This window comes from Callorhinchus milii, unplaced genomic scaffold (genome assembly GCF_018977255.1).
Source record: "Callorhinchus milii isolate IMCB2004 unplaced genomic scaffold, IMCB_Cmil_1.0 Scaffold4, whole genome shotgun sequence".
Classification (NCBI taxonomy): domain Eukaryota; kingdom Metazoa; phylum Chordata; class Chondrichthyes; order Chimaeriformes; family Callorhinchidae; genus Callorhinchus; species Callorhinchus milii.
Genome location: NW_024704745.1, coordinates 78,121,970 through 78,141,394, shown reverse-complemented (window position 1 = coordinate 78,141,394; position 19,425 = coordinate 78,121,970). Strand labels below are relative to the sequence as shown.

General features: G+C 38.8%; 1 protein-coding gene across 6 annotated transcripts in view; it reads left to right on the top strand.

The window, feature by feature from the left end:
- The window catches only part of herc2 (HECT and RLD domain containing E3 ubiquitin protein ligase 2), a 133,342-nt gene that overhangs the window by 64,144 nt on the left and 49,773 nt on the right, over positions 1-19,425 (top strand). For 3 of the 6 annotated variants that reach the window (XM_042334462.1, XM_042334461.1, XM_042334460.1), the window contains exons 28-41: positions 55-187; positions 580-707; positions 1,341-1,536; positions 1,941-2,074; positions 3,705-3,878; positions 4,017-4,153; positions 5,784-5,935; positions 7,066-7,092; positions 8,403-8,594; positions 11,586-11,654; positions 14,058-14,245; positions 15,374-15,566; positions 17,066-17,248; positions 18,477-18,661. In XM_042334462.1, coding sequence (XP_042190396.1) covers positions 55-187; positions 580-707; positions 1,341-1,536; positions 1,941-2,074; positions 3,705-3,878; positions 4,017-4,153; positions 5,784-5,935; positions 7,066-7,092; positions 8,403-8,594; positions 11,586-11,654; positions 14,058-14,245; positions 15,374-15,566; positions 17,066-17,248; positions 18,477-18,661 — 2,091 coding nt within the window. The remainder of the gene's footprint in view (positions 1-54; positions 188-579; positions 708-1,340; positions 1,537-1,940; positions 2,075-3,704; positions 3,879-4,016; positions 4,154-5,783; positions 5,936-7,065; positions 7,093-8,402; positions 8,595-11,585; positions 11,655-14,057; positions 14,246-15,373; positions 15,567-17,065; positions 17,249-18,476; positions 18,662-19,425) is intronic. The other 3 variants (XM_042334465.1, XM_042334464.1, XM_042334463.1) reach the window with 1 other exon arrangement.

Here is a 19,425-nt window from a genome sequence, read left to right as displayed (position 1 = left end):
TCTTTTTTGCCTTACGGTTACTATTGTGTTGACCCACTTGTGTTCCATTGTCAGGACTTCTTGTGCCAAATAGAACGCTACTGTAAGCAGTGCCACCTGACCACACCCATCACATTCCCACCAGAGCATCCTGTGGAAGATGTAGGAAGGTTACTGATGTGTTGTCTCCTGAAGCACCAGGATTTGGGTAAGTCAAGTTTATGAATCTTAAAAGTCTTATTCTTCAAATTACATTGAACCGAACCATGCTAGAAATCTGGCCGATTCTGAGCTCATCCAGTTGTCGCCAACATCATTTCTCACACATTGCATGAGTGGTGACCTGTTGACTGGGAAATCTGCTATTTTGAAGCATAAGAGCCAGGCGACGTATGGGAAGAATTGCAGCTCATCTGCGCGCGATGCAGTGAATGTTGAAGCCATGACCGGTTTACGTGGCCTGTTATCTGGGTTGGGCTTATATTAACCCCCAGCTGACTTATAACTAGGCTCCACTGTAAGATACTCATTTGTTTCCTCCATGAGTTTATAATCTGATTTTCACACTTACACATTTATTTTTAAAATCTCTTAATGCAGGTCATGCAGCTTTGTCCGTTGTGAACCAAAGTGCTCTTGGAGTGGAACAAGGAAAGCTCAGGGCATTGCCTAAATCTGTAGGTGATGTTTGTCGGGTGGTGTATCAAGCTAAATGCTCTTTAATCAAGGTAAATATATATTGTGTAATTACAGATTATATTTGTATAGCGCCTTTCAGTCAGGAGGTCGTCCCAAGGCGCTGGAATAGTTTGTGTTGTATTCATTGTCTTTATAATGGTCAGAAAAATTAGGGGATGCTATAAAGTATCAGATTGGCTCAATCAGTAGCAGTCTACTTCAGAAGGTTGTGGGTTCAAGGCCTACGTTGGAACTTAGTGGCCGTAGGACAACAAGATAACATTCCAAAACAGGGCTGGGTTGCCAAAGTGCTGTCCTGTGGACAAGATGTTAAACTGAAGTCATGTCAGGTGGATGTTAAAGATCTCATGGCACTCTCTTCCAGTTCTGGCCCACAATTCTCCAAATTGTGTGTAATCATAGGTGTTTGTGAGACATTACTTTGAGCAAATTGAATGATGCGTTCATCGCCAAAAGCAGTCACTCCATTTTACAGATTTATAAACCTATACATATGTCTTAATTATAACTGTTTTAGTTTAAAAGTATTGCATTACGTTTGCCCATAAAACACAGTCTCTGCACTTTACCCTTTATCCTGTGAAGGAGGTCCTCCCAACATAAAATACGCTATACCAATAGTAAGGATTATTATTATTATTACTTTTTTATTTAAATCTCAGACGCACCAAGAACAAGGACGTTCGTACAAAGAAGTCTGTGCACCGGTAATTGAACGCTTGCGGTTTCTGTTCAATGAGTTGCGGCCCGCTGTCAGCAATGACCTTTCTATCATGTCCAAAATGAAATTGCTAAGTTCATCACCTCGCTGGCGAAAAATAACCCAGAAGATCATTCGTGAAAGGAGGAAGAAGAGAGGTAGGTTCAGAAAAAGAGACACCCGTATAGGAGATGGAAATTGGCTTTCCTGAATTGTATCCGCTAAGTACTATCTTGACTTAAATTGTTTGGTTAAAATACTGCTTACGGAGCAAAGTATATCCAAAATGTGTTTCCATTTTCCCGAACTGTACAACATTACATTTCTCAACATTAAACTACATCTGCTATTACTGTCCACTGCAGCTAAAGTTGATATCCCACTGTATTATTCACCACAGTTTGCTATGTCCTTTATTAGTATCAACAAACTTAGAAAATGTTGACCTTTTATCCATTCACTAATTTGCTCTAGATGTTCATATTGTGTGCTTTGCTTGTTGTGCTGACTGTCCGGTAACACTCTACACTGTACACATCTGTAGTGCTTTCTCTCTACACAGTTCCAAAGAAGTCTGAATCTGCTGACATGGAAGAATCTAAGATTGAAAACAGTGAGAGTGATGTAGAAGATTCCTGTGTTGTGCCGCTCAGTCCTGGCGCTGTGAATAAAAAAGCCATTCCTGTGAAATCAAAGGTAAAACTTAATTATGAAGTTTTATCTTAGGACAACTATTTTGATGAAACTCAAAACATGGTTGTTTTAGCCCCATCATGTTTCATAGTAGAATGAAATACAAATACGAGTAATATACGACTTGCGGAGTCCTGTGGCATATGGGCACTCACCTCACACATGAGAGGACATGGGTTAGATTCCCAGGTGGGGCAAAACCTTAGGCAACAACAGCAACAAGTATAGCGCCTTTCACGTCGGGAGGACGTCCTAAGGCACGGACAGAGTACAGCATTTCAGACAAGTTTTAGGTAAGTTTCCTTACACCACGCACCTCTGTTTACCCAGCAGCAAGTAGAAACCTGGTTGTTAGTCGATTGGTGGATCACTTTCCAGGCAGGGGTAATGATCTCTTTAAAAAAAGGTAATTTGGTCACTAATCTACTCTAGATCTGTAGAATGTCACAGGACAGAAACAAGCTGTTTGACTATCAATTCTGCTTTATTCCATAAATCACATGATTTAATCCCACTCTGCTACTTGCTCCCCAGATCCTTTATATTATCTTTCAAATTTCTATATAATTCGCTTTTAATATAATTATAGATTTTGCCGAACCTGGGTGTCCAGTGTGACTCCCACCTGTCTTTCATATCTAAAATAATAATAATTCCTGCTTGATATAATGCCTTATCACGGCTTCAAAACGTCTCAAAGTGCTTCACAAAATCTACTGTAAAATGAATTGACTATTAGTATATCTTGCAATCCATGCTCTTCCCCACTCAGCTTTCCCTCCTTTACCCCTCACAACCAGATTGCTTTCTTCGCTCAGCAAGCACTGGTGCCTTCATTTCCCCTCCAGAGCTGCCCAACTTCAGTGGGCGGGCTTTCAACCATTCTGACCTCGCTCTTTGGACTTCATCCCGGAATTCTGATTCGCTCCCTCTTTCCCTCCCTCCACTATTCCAAAGCACGCCTCAAAACATTTGTCTTTAACAACGCTTTTGTTCCATCTTTCCCCTCCCCACACCTAGTTCAGGTGCCCACCCAGTACTTTGCGAAGGCCTCCCAATGTGATATCTGCTATATGAATGTATATCGGATTGCATTGTTCTAAATATGGTAAATATATCTAGGGAACCATTCCAGACAGCCTCTGTGTATGTGTGTGTATATATATCTTCTCTGAAGTTCCCTTTATTTTTATTATCCTAAATTTCTGCCCTTCTGTTATTGTTTACCCTACCATAATCGTCACAATCGTGAAGAAACTCTATTGGATTTCAACCTTCTCAGTTCCTATTCTCTAAATACAGGGTGACCAAAAAGTCGTGATACATTACAATGTCTAATAAGCCTTAAAGAAATTATGATTTTATTTTTAGATAGTAGATAGATAAGGTAGGTATCATGACATTTTGGTCACACTTCATGCTGGTGACTGAAATTCATTAGTATAGTTAGAGGTGATGTGGGCATTATACTTTTAGCTTTTATAGCAACAATAACAATGGTTGGTACTATATAGTAGGCGTTTGATATGCTGGATGAAGGAGGTGACAGAAAATGATGTGCACTTCTTGCATTCTATCTTTATGTACAGCACAAATTAACATTTTTATGTGCATTTTCTTTGTCATGAACCAGGACAAGTGGCAACCACTTCTTTCTTCTGTAGCAAGTGTTCACCGATACAAATGGCTTAAACACAGTGTCCAAGGTCCTTTCCCTCAGTCGGCATTGATGGCTAATGTCGTTGATTTTGCACTGAAAGAAGAGCCAATAGATGTCGAAAAGATGCGAAAATGTCTGTTAAAACAGGTACGGCAGCCATTTTGTCTGATAGTAAACTTTGCTGAATTGCTGAAGAGGTTTTCATTTGTTACATTTCTTCTGGCAAGGCAACCTGTTGATTGAAATAATAATAATAATCCTCTAATAATATGTTTTCCTTTGCAGTTGGAAAGAGCAGAAGTTCGTTTGGAGGGAATAGACACAATGCTTAAACTGGTATCAAAAAGTTTTTTGCTTCCATCAGTGCAATATGCCATGTTGTGTGGTTGGCAAAGGCTCATCCCTGAGGGGATAAGTATAGGGTAAAAAAAAGTTCATTTTAATTCTTTTTTAGGGTTACTCGTTTACATACAACTCCTAATTCAATGTTGATTACAATCTTAACATCTCTCTTAACTGTTTGAAGAAAATGTGAATTCTTATTTAAAAAATATGTAAAGAACATTGTAAATTTTTGAACGTCATGTATTGTAATGTTTCTTAATGCAATTATTTGGAAATGTGTGCCTTTTGATCCACCAACATAATGAGGGAAATGTATGTATTCGAGAAATCTTAAGAAGTCTATTTTTTCACCTTGTACATAGAAAAATATCATTGTTATGGGAACTCACAAAAATAACAAATTGCATTTATATGGCACCTTTCACGTCATGTTGATGTCTCAATGTGCTGGACAGCCAAAGATTTGTACCCAAAGTTGGGGATGGAATTGTGAGGGGTGGAGATTAAGGGAGTGTGGGTGGGAGGATGATTGAAGGCACAGTCAAAGAGAAAAGTCTTGAGCTGGGCCTTGAATGAGGCAAAGGCGAGAGCAAGGTGAAGGAATTCCAGGATGGCGTTCCAGAGGTTGGGGCAGAAAGACTGAAAGCCTGACCCCAATGGTGGGGTGGGCAGGGTGGGAGACATGGAACAGGCCAGTGCCCGCTAAGCAGAGGGAGTGGGAAGATTGGTGAGGTGTTAGTAGGTCACAGAGGTATGGAGCAAGACTGTGGAGAGCTATGACAGTGAGGAAGAGGATCTTAAACTTAATCTTCTGGGGGATGAGGAGCTTGTGAAGCTGAACACCATCAAATAAAAGTTGTCACAAGGCTGAGGGTACCTCAGATTCTGTACATTTGCAATACTGCAGTTCGATCCAACACAGCAATGCCCTGATGATAGTTTGATTGATGTACCCAAATTGTACTAATGTGTTGGGGCACACTGCAGTGTGTGAATCTGTGGAATAATAAACTGATTTCTTTAGTCTCTTTTTTCTGGAGGGTTTAAAATATTTTTGTCTTGGGGCTGATGTGGTTGGTGACTTCTGACTGTTGTGTGACCAGTAGCAATGATATTGGTGGTTATTTTACTGAAGAATAGAGATCCATGTCTTAGTAAGTTAAGTGCTGTGCGTACGGAAGTCACTAAATACTTATGGAGAAGTTCAAATCTCAAGAGGTTTAACTGCATCACATCAAACCCTCTATTTCTGCAGCTTCTGTGATTAAATTGCAAGATTGAAACGGTAGTGCTTAATCATATAACTTGGAACTGCAGTGATAATTCAGTGAATGCTACAAGCAAATTAGGTGGGATTTTCCTTTCGATCAGAAGTTTTGTTCAGTGGAAGTGTACTCCTTCCAGTGGCTGAACACTGTTACTGCAGGACTGAATAGATTTGTTCACGTAGCTTGATGCTACATAGATTTACACCTTTTGGCTCTGCATAGTTGCATTTGTAGACTTAGCAGTTATTTAAGATTCACACGGTGCAAATTTAATGTATTTTTGAAAGTTGCATAATGAATGTATTGGCCTGAAATGTAAAATAATAATCTAAATTGGGCTATTGAATTGTATCTCGTTGTATCCGGTATTGAATGTTTAACACATGCTGATTATTTTTCAGTATTTGACCTTATACTAAACTAAAGATTCTCTGTTTAGGGAGCCTCTGTCAGACTGTCTGAAGGATGTTGATCTCATTCCACCATTTAATCGTATGCTGCTCGAAGTTACCTTTGGCAAACTTTATGCCTGGTCTATTCAGAATATTCGCACTATGCTGCTGGATGCACAAGCCAAATTCTCTGATCTAGGTAAAATTTTGATTAGGGAATAATAAGGCTGTCATTGTACTACTTGTTTGTAGTAGTTCTGTCTTAATAACTGCTTTGGTTAAAAACTATAGTTGTTGAAGTAAGAGAATGCTCTTTCAAGATTCTGGTAGAAATTACAATGGTTTGGGAAATTGTTTACTAAAATTCCTGTTTTGCCTGGCTTTTCATGGGAAGCTGTGTGTCTGTTTTTTCACATCTGACGCTTCATATTGATTCTTTTGCATGTTCCTCTGCATCTTCCGTATTAACCGGACACTAGTTCACAATGAAGCCAGTGTTTTTGTGTTCAGCCTGTGTACTACTACTCCTTGTATTATCCTTTATGTAAAACTTTTGTGGATAAAACTGTGTGAATTGGCTATTTTCATTTTGTATTTTATATTCTTTGAATAACAGATTAATATGTTTCAGATGGCCTATAGGAGTGATCTCTGGTTAGAGAAAAAAGTAAATTTTGAAATCAAAATACTGGTTAATTATTTTATAGTTAATCTTTACATTATAAAATCGCTGATTTATTTCATCATAATATTCAGTTCACATAGCAGATAGTACAAGATAGGAATAATAATCCTTGCATTTGATATTGCACCTTACGATGTCAAATGTGTCAAAGTGTTTCATCGTAATTACTGTTAGGTGTAGTAACTGTATTTGTAGGTACATGCAGCAGCCAATTTGTACACACAATGTCCCGCAAACAGCCAGGAGGGTAGTGAATTTGTGGAATTCTCTGTAGATGCTCAGTCCTTGAACATATTCAAGACTGAGGCTGATAGATTTCTAAAGGATAGAGGGATTAAGGGATATGGGGATAGGGTGGGTAAATGGAGTTAGGTTATAAGATCAGCCATGATCTTATTAAATGGTGTGGCAGGCTCGAGGGGCTGAATGGCCTACTCCTGCTCCTATGTCTTATGGTCTTAAAATCTTATTTTCCTGACTGGAGCCCAGCATCACATTTGTAAAGCGGTTTGAGACATTTTATGTCAAAGTTGTTCTATAATCCTAGTTGTTGTCACTTGTTACAATTATAAATGTACGTTTAAGATTTTTTTGCAGAAAATCAAATTTGTTTCATTGGTGACCTGTTATTATTTGTTTTACAGAGAGGAAGACCACGACACCTGTAACATGTATGACATTTTTATCACTTAATTGGTAGATTTTGTTACAAATAGAACTGATATTTTTGTTGACTCCTAAATTTAACATTCAGGCAATTGTTACAACAACAACAACATTACATTTATAGAACGCCTTTCATGTCGGGAGGACGTCCCAAGTTACAGGCAACTGTTCAGTAATAGTCCTCTCAATTCTATTTGTTTGCAGAAAAGCAAGTAAAACTTGCACTGTTCTTAGATCACAATAAGAGTTTCTGCAGATTGTTCCTGTATTTCCGAGAGCATTATCCCTGTCTTACAAGGATAAAATCTATGCATGGAAACCATCTATTTTGTAAATAGATTAATTGCGTGTTTCTGCCACTTTTGTTTCTTGCTTTTTTTCTTGTCTCCTCAAAACGTCCTACATACTAGTTTTTTGGGTGTCCCATGAGGGATGTAGTGTGCGTGTGTGTGAATATTATATATATATATAATATATATTAAAAAAAATCCAGATAAACTCTTGAGTTAAGCACTGTGGAACTTTAGTGCAGTCCTGTAGATCAGTGGTTAGAGCACTCGTCTTGTAAGCGAAAAGACCTGGGTTCGATTCCCGGCAGGGCGAAACTTTGTGCAAGTTTCCTTACGCCACATGTCGTTGTTTATCTAGCAGTAAGTAGGAACCTGGTTGCTAGTTAATTTGCGGATCGCTTTTCCAGGGGTAATAATCTTTTCAAAAATAATAAATAAAATAATTTGGTCACTCAATCCATGAAGTTTTTGGGTTTCTACTGCGCGCAATTTGCTGCTGTGTTTCGCCGACAAAATTTACGTCAATCCACTTAACAGTATAATCTGAGAAGTGCTTTGAGACATCTCAAAGAGGCATTAAGGCACTATATCAAATGCAAGGATTGTATTTGAAACAAGTGTTCCATTGAACTACATGCAATGAAATATTTTGATATGTTCAGTGTGTACGTCTTTTTCAAACTTCTAGCTCATTGATAAGTATTGTGATGTGGAAAAACCTCCCAATTTTGTTTATTTTTTCAATTTTCAAAGACTTCAGACATTATTTAGGCATATCAAATGGGTTTATTTTACTTCTTCCTGTACACTTATATAATAATAATAATCCTTGAATTTGATAAAGTGCTTATCACGTCTTCGTGCCGTTTCAAAGTGCTTCACAGAATATACTGTAAAATGAATTGACTGTATATTTTGTTGGCAAAACGCGTCACCAATGTTACAAAATAACATTGGGATGAATGACTGGCAAAATATTGCCAACAGAAAGCTTTATTAATTGCCTCTCTTTCTCCCAACCTTAGGTGTACAACCAGTCACTCTGCAAAGCATTACCAATGAGAATCCTTCAGGACCCAGCCTTGGAACCATTCCACAAGCTCGCTTCTTACTCATCATGATAAACATGCTGACACTACAGCATGGAGCCAACAGTCTCAGCCTTCTATTGAACTCTGGCTTACTGGCATTGACCCAAACAGTCCTGCGAATGATAGGTCAGTGGATAGTTCCTGAATAAAACATCCCCTATTTCAAGTTACTTTTTGGAGGAGGGGAGAATGTGCTGAGTGTTGTCAGTAATAGTCAAACGCGAACTGACTTGTAAATGTTTTTTCAGTTTGATGTGATCTTATACAGTTTGGCAGCAGTTACTGTAGAACTTTTTTTTATTTCCTCAGGACAGCTGGAAAAAGGCATCGGCCAATTACTTAAAGTAATTACTGCAGTATTTTAGTTTTCTAAGTTTTAATGTGAACTTTTCCTTATTTCCAATCACAGAGGTGTACCCACAAAGAAAAAAAACAACTGAGAAGATTTATTTTATAATTTGAGCCCTGTACAGTAAATGATCTTCCCTTACTTTGTTGTGTTATGACATTTTACTCAGGGTTGCGCTCTTCGTATTACTATTTCCATCCATTGTCATCTGATATGTCTCCCACAAAAAAGAAAGCTCCTCCTCGTATTCTCTTTTGATCCACAAAATTATTTCAAATTTCTCCCCGTGTTCAAGGAGGAGTTCTTCTTGAAGTTTATTTGTAGTTTAATCTACAAGTCAGTCAGCACTTTGTTCAACTCCATCAACACCTTTGTTCAACCCCACCACTGCGTGTGTTGTGTATGGATGGATTCCAGTGAGGGGTGTTAATTGACTCGTCATTCACCACGTCAAACCAGTGTGAGGAGGCAATAAACAAGGCAGACAGTTCAAATCCCCAGAGGTCATGTTACATATTACGCATAAAAGCTATCAATACTAGCTTTCAAAATGGAACTAGATAACATCTAAAAGGAGTAAATTACAGAAGTTTGGGGAAAGGGAAGATAAATGGCACTGAAAGGATTGCTTTTAAGAGACATAGTGGGCTAAACTGTTTCTGTGCTGTAAATTTCTAAGGTTCTATCAAGTGTTCTGGTCAGGCTGCACAAATGACCTGAAGGGCATTCTTCATCTGAACTGCTCTTGCAATTCTGTCGTTTTCATTTAGTAATGTTGCATAAAAGTTCGGCACGTTAATCTTATTTGAAACTTATCACAAGGTTTTGAAACAAAATGGCCTCCTTCTGCACTATATTTCTAAATTTCTAAATCTTCAAAGTTGTTGTTGAACGATTAGGAAGATTGTTCGATCCCTTAACCTATGCATGGTGGCATCTTTCCACCAATAGCCAACACTCTCCCATTGTGGCTTTACGTTGCTCTCCTCTTTCTTTCCTATTCATTTGCTTAAGACCATACTTTTTAGGGCTTACTTCGCCAAGAAACTAATGGTGTGGCCAGAATGAGGTCTGGTATACAGCACAGTGTAAGAGCATAACAAGAGATCATTTGGCTGTTCTGGATGCAAATTTCATTTAGTCTCTTAAGTGTGTTTTCCCTTCCCTTCCTCATTTACTGAATGATGGTACAATCATATTTATGAAGGTAAAATTGTATCCATTTTTATGAAATCTATATTGTAACTTAATCTTTTGGGAGTGTGTGGCACTGGGCTCCTGAGATCTCCTGTAGAACTTGCTGGTACCCCCCCCCCCAACAAAAAAAAGGCCATAGAATACACTGCTCCAGAATGCAGAAATGCAAGGTCCATTTAAGGATATTAAAAAGGGAGATATGGGATTGATATCTGTCCTGGTATAATACAATGATAGAATTTCTGTTTCTATGTTTACTGAAAAATGTTCTTGTTTTTTTGAAAAACTGTAAAATGTTTCTTCATAGGAATCACTGCAGCAAATATTTTGTCATCCTGAATAACAAATGCGTTTGCTCACTACCCTCTCCAGAACTATTTATGTAGCAATGTAGTTAGTCAATAATATAGTTCCTTTATTATTGTAATTGGATGTAGATTTGATCTGTAATGTATTTCCTATTCACATCTAGTTTAGGAGATGTCAATACAAATAAGTGTTCTGAGATTTTCTTGTGAAGATGCTCTTTAATGACTAAACTTGTAAGAAAACTAACTTTGATATTCCAAGCTTTGGTTTTGTTGCTTGAGACTATTGCAAAATAAGCATTGTGTATAAGTTTATTTGTATGTGTTCACCTCCCCATGTTTAAATTGCCTTGTTAAAATTATGGTTACAGGCTGGTTATTGAGCTTCTTTTATTGCCGTAGCCTACAGAATATAGTTTTCTTCTGATAAATTTGGTCACTGAACTGCGAATTAGAACACCTAAAGATTCCTCTAACTCTTCTTTATAATCTGTGATGCTGAAATTGACAGATAACGTTACATCTCAAGGAAAAAAAAGGAGTCAGGCTGCTGTTAAACTGTAACAATAACTAGGACCTCAATGACTATGGACCGTTGGGGTCTAAAGTGTGATATTCATAACGAGTCACAAATAGCGACTTACCAGTAATTAATTGGAAGTGGCTGAAATGATACTCCACATGTAGATCATGCTATCAGTGGAGTTCCTGTAGGTAGCTGCGATGCACATCAGTTAACAGCAGGAGTCGTTATTGCACTTGGAATTGAGATTCCTTTTACAAAGATCACATTTAAAACATTGTATTTTATTTGCACCTGTCAAGTAGCTATAGACCCTGGGGCCTATCACATATTGACCACTAAAATTAGCAATCTCCTCCTCCTCCTCACCACCCCACCCCCTCATTATGAACAAATAATGAAAAGATTGCTATTTTTAGTGATTGGAATATGACTCATCCCGTAGTTATTATAATTAATTGTTATAATAGTTGTTTCATTATTTTTAGACCAACTTTTCTTACCTTTTGGCTTCCATTAGAACCGCTAATACACCCACATTACCCTGGATCAATAACTTTTCTAGTGTGCTTAAACTTTGTTAGAGTGGTTAAAGATTATTACCGTGTTGCATTTAGTAACTTTTCTTTCAAAATCCTCTCCTTTCCCTTCTGTAAAACTCCTCGGCATAATAAATTCTAGAGTCCAAAACTTACCCCAATAATAAAATTATAATTCAAAATAGCGATTTGTAATTTCAGGAACAGGACCGTCCATATCAAAAGTGGAAAGAAACAGATTTAGATGTGGGGCTGTGTTGTGCGCATTCGGTAAGTGTGCACCATTGCAGCTAGGTCTTTTGAAAAGTATTGGTTAAAGAGACGAGCGGGTGCATTTTGATTCTGTATTTAGTTTCAATGCCGATTAGTTTATAATTGTATGCACAGCCTTGTCACTGCTGTTGGGACAAGAGCCAGGAGTGATTTAGAAGCAACAGCACAGTGCATATTTTGAGAAGTCTAAAGGACACTGAATGAAGTCAAGTTGTCCCTCTCAATGTTTCTGCTTCAGAATCTGATGTAGCTTTTCTCATTTTATCACCTTTAGCACAATGCAGCTTTGGTCTACTGCTAGAAAGTCCCCTCCAGGACAAATCATTTGAGATTCATGTTGAATTAAGTTTTTCGTCACTGTAACTCAGATGCTTGCTGAATGAGCCAGGAAGCCATCTCAGCTTCAAGGCTGGTTATAAAGATTTCTGCTTAACAGTCTTTGATTCTCTTCATGCTTATTAAAACAGAAAATAAACTTGGCATCTTGCTTTGAAGATATTGATCGAGGGGAACTGAATGTAGATGCACGATGGATAGGGGGAATTGCTGTCTGAAGCAGCCCGTGTTACTTCCTTGCACAGTAGTTCTTGTCAGGCTATTTTCCTCCTGATGCCAAAGAGATATCCTATCTAACACTTTTTTTCTCCTAGTTTTCTTAATTATTTATGTTTTGCTTAAGGGTTCAGGCTTTCTTAAGACTATTTGTTTTCAGAAGCAGACTATAATAATAAAAGGAGCTCTGCAACTGACCTGTAATCCATTATATGTGTTAATTGTTTCCTTAACCTTATTTTTTGCCACTTCACATTTTAAAATCTTTTGAGACTTTTGTGTTATCAAACAAGGGACTATTTAAGAAATTGTCATTGGAGCCTCGTCACTTTTTAATAAAAAAAAACTTTGTCCTTGCAGCACAGTTGTGAGCCACGCAATCTTCTCTGGACTTGGCTATTCAACACGCCTTTTTCTGGATTACCTGCTCAGTTTTAGTTTCTACCTTTCTATCATCAGAGCAGCATTCCGATGAAATAAAAAATCTTTTAAACTCATAGCCTTCATCACCCGAGCAGCTCTGTTAGTTTAGAAACATAATAGTTCTTTGTAGGTTCTATTTTCAAAGTCCTATATTTTTATTTTGGTGCTGAATGTTCGGAGATAAGCATGATGGGCATCCTTGTTGAAACAGGAAATTCCTCACTGCTGCTTGCACCTGTCAATACCAGTTTCAAGTCCTGTGTACTTTATTGCCGATCTTCACTAACCACCGAATTGGCCTGTGTATTTTTTTCTACATCTCTTGAAATCCATACCAGACTTTTAAAGATGATTTCCTGTGAAAATTTGATTCTGGAAGAAACTACTTGCTGCTTGATCCTTCATGCGAGACATGTCTTCCCAAACCGCTTGACTGTTGGATGAATCGATTATTGTTTATTGTAGCCAGTCCTTTGGGTCACCACCTTTGGTAGTGGTTGACACTTTCTGTTATACAACTCTGCCAAGAATCCTATAGTATCTTAATGCCTCCTTGATAGTCGAGAGCAGCTCATCTGATACCCATGTGCATCTGAAAAATCGTTAGTGGGAATTCTTGATGACTTTTCCATCTCTTTGTTCCTGTAATTTTCCTTCGTCAGGCCACTGAAGCAAGTTCTAGTGTCCTCGCTATTCTCCTAGGATCAGAGCAACTGACTTAAACATTTAACCAGGGATTGAGTTTCGGCATTGCTTAGACTTGTGATTCAATCTCCCCACCTTGACTTTGTCTTTTGTATTGATTTTTATAATTTGTTTGTGACATTTGAATGAAAGGGGAAGAATGATCAATTATATACTTTAGTTTCTTTACTAATCTTTGAATAATGGAAACTCAACGTGCAATACACCTCTTTATCTTTCCATTTGTTCTCTTTGATCCAAAGTACTTGGAGCCGTGTCTTTTTGTTTTGTTTGATCAATTGTCCTTGTGTTTCTGGTGCTCTTCTGTTGTGGAAAAAAATGAGAGAATGCAAAACATCATGTCCCATGTATAGCATGGGCTAGGAGAGATCATTAGGATACCCTTAAATGGAAGTCTCAAAGGCTCAAGGTCTTGTGTAATTTCGCCCTCCAGTTTGGTGGCTACTTATTTATGTATAGAGAGCGAGCTAGATTCAGAAGTGTGTCGGCATGCTTTAGGGTATGTAGACGTTAGTGGTGTTTGAATAAGATATTCTAAAACTGTAGCCACAACGTGTGGATTATTTTCCTTGTATGAACCCCAGCCACCAAGTTTTCTCACTTTACACACTGGGAAAATAACTTCCCTGGCTTGTGCCTCATGAAAAATGTTAGAATGTTGCGCGTCATGTTGACGTGAAGGTCAAGATGTGAACTAATGTTGAATAATTGATTCCTTAGGTCCCACTGCTGATAATGCTGAGGATGATATTAGTACTTCTACACACGGAGTCCCAGCCACCGTTTTGGAAGAATCGAGAAAGGAATCAACACCAACACCACTGCCCGTCTCTGGCCCAGAACTTGCAGCGATGATGAAAATTGGCACGAGAGTAATGAGGGGAGTGGACTGGAAGTGGGGTGATCAGGTAGAGAAGTACTCAATACTGATGCATTTTGAAACTGTTAGAAATCTCCTCTGTCAAATTTTGCCCTTTATTTGGCAAATGGTAGGAAGGTTCACACAAGGGAGATTTCGATGAAGAAATCCTTTTTGACCCGTTTCATCTCGCCTTCCCAGAATACCTCCATTAATTTTAGCATTAAGTTGTTTCTGAAATTACTCCAATGTTCTGGTCTCCATTACAAAAAAGACTGATTGGCAAACTGTCCTTTCATCTCTCAGATCTACGTGTGACTGCAGCCTGCCTGGATGGATTAAAATTGTTCTCTTGGTTGTAAGGGTTATGTGTTGGTGGCTAAGGTGAAAGTAGAGAAATTAACAATTATGGAAATACCAGAAAAATAGGTATGTGAGGAAAACTGAAACACAATGTGATTGCTGAAAAAGTCCTTTAGGAAGGTTAGAATGTATTTGGCTACTCTGTCCAAGCTATTGACCTCAGACTGCTTGACGTTGGCATTGAAAGTCGACGTGGAAAGGAGTTCTATTACCCAGTACTGACAAACCTCCCTTGAACAGTCCAATCCGTACGGCACGTTTAAATGTCGCTATAAAAATATATATTTTGTCGTTGTGATGTCTCAAAAAAACTCACAGGATTTTAGTCTGAATTGTAGAGACCCTGTATTTTGTAGGTATTGTATTATGTATTTACATATTTTACAAATAATTACATTTTTTTGCTTCCAAAAATTTTTGATTAAAAAAAGCATCATTTTCAACTTTCCAAAAATAAAGATGAAAATAGGAAAATATTGATGCATTGAGTATGTACGCCTAGCCACGATATGATCATTACATTATAAACAGTATGTGCATATATTACTCTTTACATATCTTTTTTCCCCCTCTCTTTCCATCTCGGTCTTTCAAGACCTGCCTCTAGACCTCTTGAAATCGTGCGTATGGCCGCTTTCTCTTCCCCCACTCCCCTCCTTTACACAGAATTAGTCTGTTGTTTGTACAGCGCTCATGAGATGTTACCCTACATGGAGGGAGCTATATAAGTTCACAATGTTGTTATGACGGATCATCCTGTTTGTTGTGTTTGGAATTTTTTAAAGTGATATTTCTTTTGCAAATTCCTCTTTAGGATGGACCACCTCCAGGTTTGGGCCGTGTTATTGGGGAACTGGGGGATGACGGTTGGATCAGGGTCCAATGGGATACGGGAAGTACAAACTCCTATAGGATGGGGAAAGAGGGAAAGTATGATCTAAAACTGGCTGAAGCACCACCAACTGCACAACCACCTACAGAAGACTCCGACACTGAGGATGATTCAGGTTACTGATAAACTTTTTGGTAGATGATCATCTATTTTTAGTGATGGCTCATGTTTTTGTAAAAACAAAACCTTTAGATTTAAATATCGAAAATAAAACTCCAGTTGCAGAGTTATGGTCTCTTCAATGATGTCTGATTGTGTGGAGATGCAGTCAATAATTTTTCCGAATAGCATTTGAATTCAATAATAATTCAACAACAAGATTACATTTGTATAGCGGCTTTCATGTCGGGAGGACGTCCCAAGGCGCTGGACAGTGTACAGCATTTCAGACCCGAACTGGGGTCGGGGCGAGAGGGAGGGGAGGGAAAGGGGGGTGGCCAATGGCATGGTCGAAGAGGAGGGTCTTGAGGTGCGACTTGAAGGAGGCTAAGGAGGGGCCGAGGCAGAGTGACTGGGGGATGGAATTCCACTGGTTGGAGGCAGAGTGGCTGAAGGCTCTCCTGCCAATGGTGGGTTGGGGGACGTGGAGCAGCCCAGAGCCGACTGAGCGGAGGGAACAGGCAGGTTGGTAGAATTCTATCAATAGAATTTATTGTGAGAACAGTAAACCCACTTGCTTACCGGTCTCTGGGGATCTGTACCTAACCAGACTGGGCACAAAACGGAAATCTTAAAAAAATGTTTGCATGTGTAGACTCCTGCCGGGCCAGTCTCCCAGCGCACCCCTGCTCACCCTCCTTCCTGGTCTTCACCATGGCCAGGGATATCGACCTTGACTCAGTTTGAATCTCGCAAGCAGAAAATAGCATATTTGCTGTCTTCTGCTTGCTGGATCTCCTCTTCTCCTCTCCTGCCCCCCACCCCGACCCTCTCCATTCGTCCAGCAGCTGGGATTTAAGTGTACCCGGATCTTCTAGTATAGTGGGAACTCAATTATCCTTTTTGATCATACTTATGGTCACCGGCCCCTCCCTGGCTTGGAGTCAGCTCCGGGACGCTAACCCGCGTGAAGGGCACTATATAAATGTATATTGTTGTATCCATGAATAGAAACTAAAATCAGTGGGTAATCAACTGACTTTACAATGGGAGAAAACAGCTACTGATGAGACCGATATGTAGTTGAATGTGCTGTAAAACTAGTGATATTTAAAAGAATTTCAGAAATATGTCAGAAATATATGAAAATCTTTTTAATTTCTGCGTTCTGTGTTATTCAGAATGAAAGGCTATACCTGCAGTTTGATGGTTACTCTGCATATTTGAAATATATTTGTGTTTTTATGATGATATTTATGTTAGTGCCACCTCACATCAAAACATCTTGAGATGCTTTGATGAAGTAAGGCAATATACTGAATGCAAATCTGCCTAAATGTAAGTCATCACACTTCAAACTAATTTAACAATTAGTCCCTTTAACAAGTGGTGACTATTACACGTAGGTACAGTTTTACAATGGCCTGGGGCCTTGTTCAGTTTGGAGAGAAGCTTAATAAAGGAAAAGTACACTGTCTAATGACAAGTCTCTCTTTCAAACCTTTTTATGGACAGAAAACGAACCCCTGGAGAGAAACACTCACCCAACTGCAATGCTGTTATTGAGTACAGTCAACCTGCTGCAGACATTGTCTCTTTCTGCTGGGATCCATTCTGATGTTGTTCAGACTGAGGCTATTAAAACACTCTGTGGGCTTTTACGGATGCTGGTGGAGAGCGGAGCATCAGACAAATCTGGTACTTTTATTTTAGCATTGCTAAAGCTTAATCATGAGTTTACAGCCAGTGAGGGAACACAACCCAAGGAGATAAGCCGTAAAAGATGCCAATTAGGCTCTGTGCTTTATACCCAGAGGGATAGAGTATACGAGGAGTTAATGTTGAACTTGGAAAAAACCTTGGTTAGACCACATTTAGAATAATTTGCCCAATTTGGTTGCCCCACTACAAGAAGGATGTAGCATCAATGGAATCTGTAACCATGGGACACAAGTATAAGATATAACAAGGGAATATAAAAGATAATTTGGGAGAAACTTCACACAGGTTGTGAGAATACTGAACTGAATTGAACTGAAGCGTGGGTTGAGATAGTTTAGAATTGTTCAAGAGGAATGTAGATATACACATGAGGGTGAAAGAAATAGAAGGATTTGGGAGGTAGTAAGGAGTGAGTGGAGACTTGTGTGGAGGATAAATACTGGCATAAACTGGTGAGGTAATGACCTATTTCTATGCTGTGCAGTCTATGTATGTAAGTGGTGGTATGGATAGAGCTGTAGCTTACAGATGGCTTGCCCTCGTTCTGTAATATTCTTTATAATTCTGTATGGGTTACTCTTGCACTTTGCCTGGCATCCAATTAATCTCAGTTTTGCCAATTAAGATAACAATAAAAGGAGCAATGTATTTTATTAAAACGCCAATATTTGCCCATATAGGTACAATTTTAATCTTTCAATTAAAATCTTCATTCTACCAATGAATATAACACACTATCTTACTATTTATCTTTGTGGGATTTAGGTAAACCGCACTTTATAGTAAAATGCATAGAGTTGTAAGTGAATTTAAGAAGACCACAACCTTAATTATGCCATGAGAGTGATATCAAAAATGTACACAAACTGCTTGCTTTGTTAATGGAGAGCCGTGTAATCTAATCTAAAAATTATATTCAAATACTACCCAGTCAATATGAAATGGGAGGATTTGAAACCGATTTGACTAAATTCTGAGCTTTTCAAGTGTAACTTCAGCCCTTGACATTGGAAGTTCCATAGAAACAAATGCATAACCAATGACTGGAATATTTATTTTTCACTCAATGTAACTCGATGTCTATTAAATTGAGAGTGTACATTACATATCTTGTGTTTGATCCATTTTGGAAGAGGATTAAAAACTCTTGCCACGTTGTCGGGAGAAATGTTACTAGAATTTCAATGCATGTACTCTTTTCCAGCTCCTTCGGTGAATAAAATTGTGTCGAGAGAACAGCACCGGAGCTGGTGTACATTAGGGTTTATTCGAAGTATAGCCCTTACTCCACAGATGTGTGGTACCCTGAGCTCGGCACAGTGGATCAGCTTGCTAACAAAGATTGTGGAAGGACAGCAATCATTCACTGCTGTGTCTCTACAGCGACAGGTTAGACTTTTTCCTGCATAGGAAGTGGGTTATAAACAGTCCTAGATTGTGTCATTATTTGATCAGTAATTGTGCTAATCTAAGAGAGAGATAGTGGTGTTGGCAAATGGAACAATTTCAAGTTTTAGTATCTTGGGTTACATAAAGCCAGAGATTGGATGCAGCTCCTTCTAATCATAGAATTATACAGCACAGAAGGAGGCCGTTCGGCCCATCGTGTCCAACATTTTCTCTTGTTGGGCAAATCTTTGAAAAGAGCTATCCAAATCAATCCCACTCACCCGCGCTCCCCTCATAGCTCTGCAAACTTGTCCTCCCCAAATAATTATCTACTTCTCTCTTAAAAGTTGTTGTCGAATTGGCTTCCACCACCCTTTCGGGTAATGCATTCCAGATCCGAACAACTCGCTGTTTGAAAACATTTCTCCTCACCTTCCCTCTGTTTCTTTTAACAACTATTTTAAATCGGTGTCCTCGGGTTACCGACCCACCCGCCAGTGGCAATAGTTTCTCCTTGTTCATCCTATTGAATCCCCTCATAATTTTAAAATTTTCTATTAAATCTCCTAACCTTCTCTGCTCCAAGGAGAATAATCCTCGCTTCTCTAGCCTCTCCTGATAACTGAAGTCCCTCATTCCTGGTACCATCCTGGTCAATCTCCTTTGCACCCACTCCAATGCCTTGACATTCTTTCTAACAAGTATGGTGCCCAGAACTGAACACAATAATCTATCTGAGGCCTAACCAGTGTTTTATATAAAGG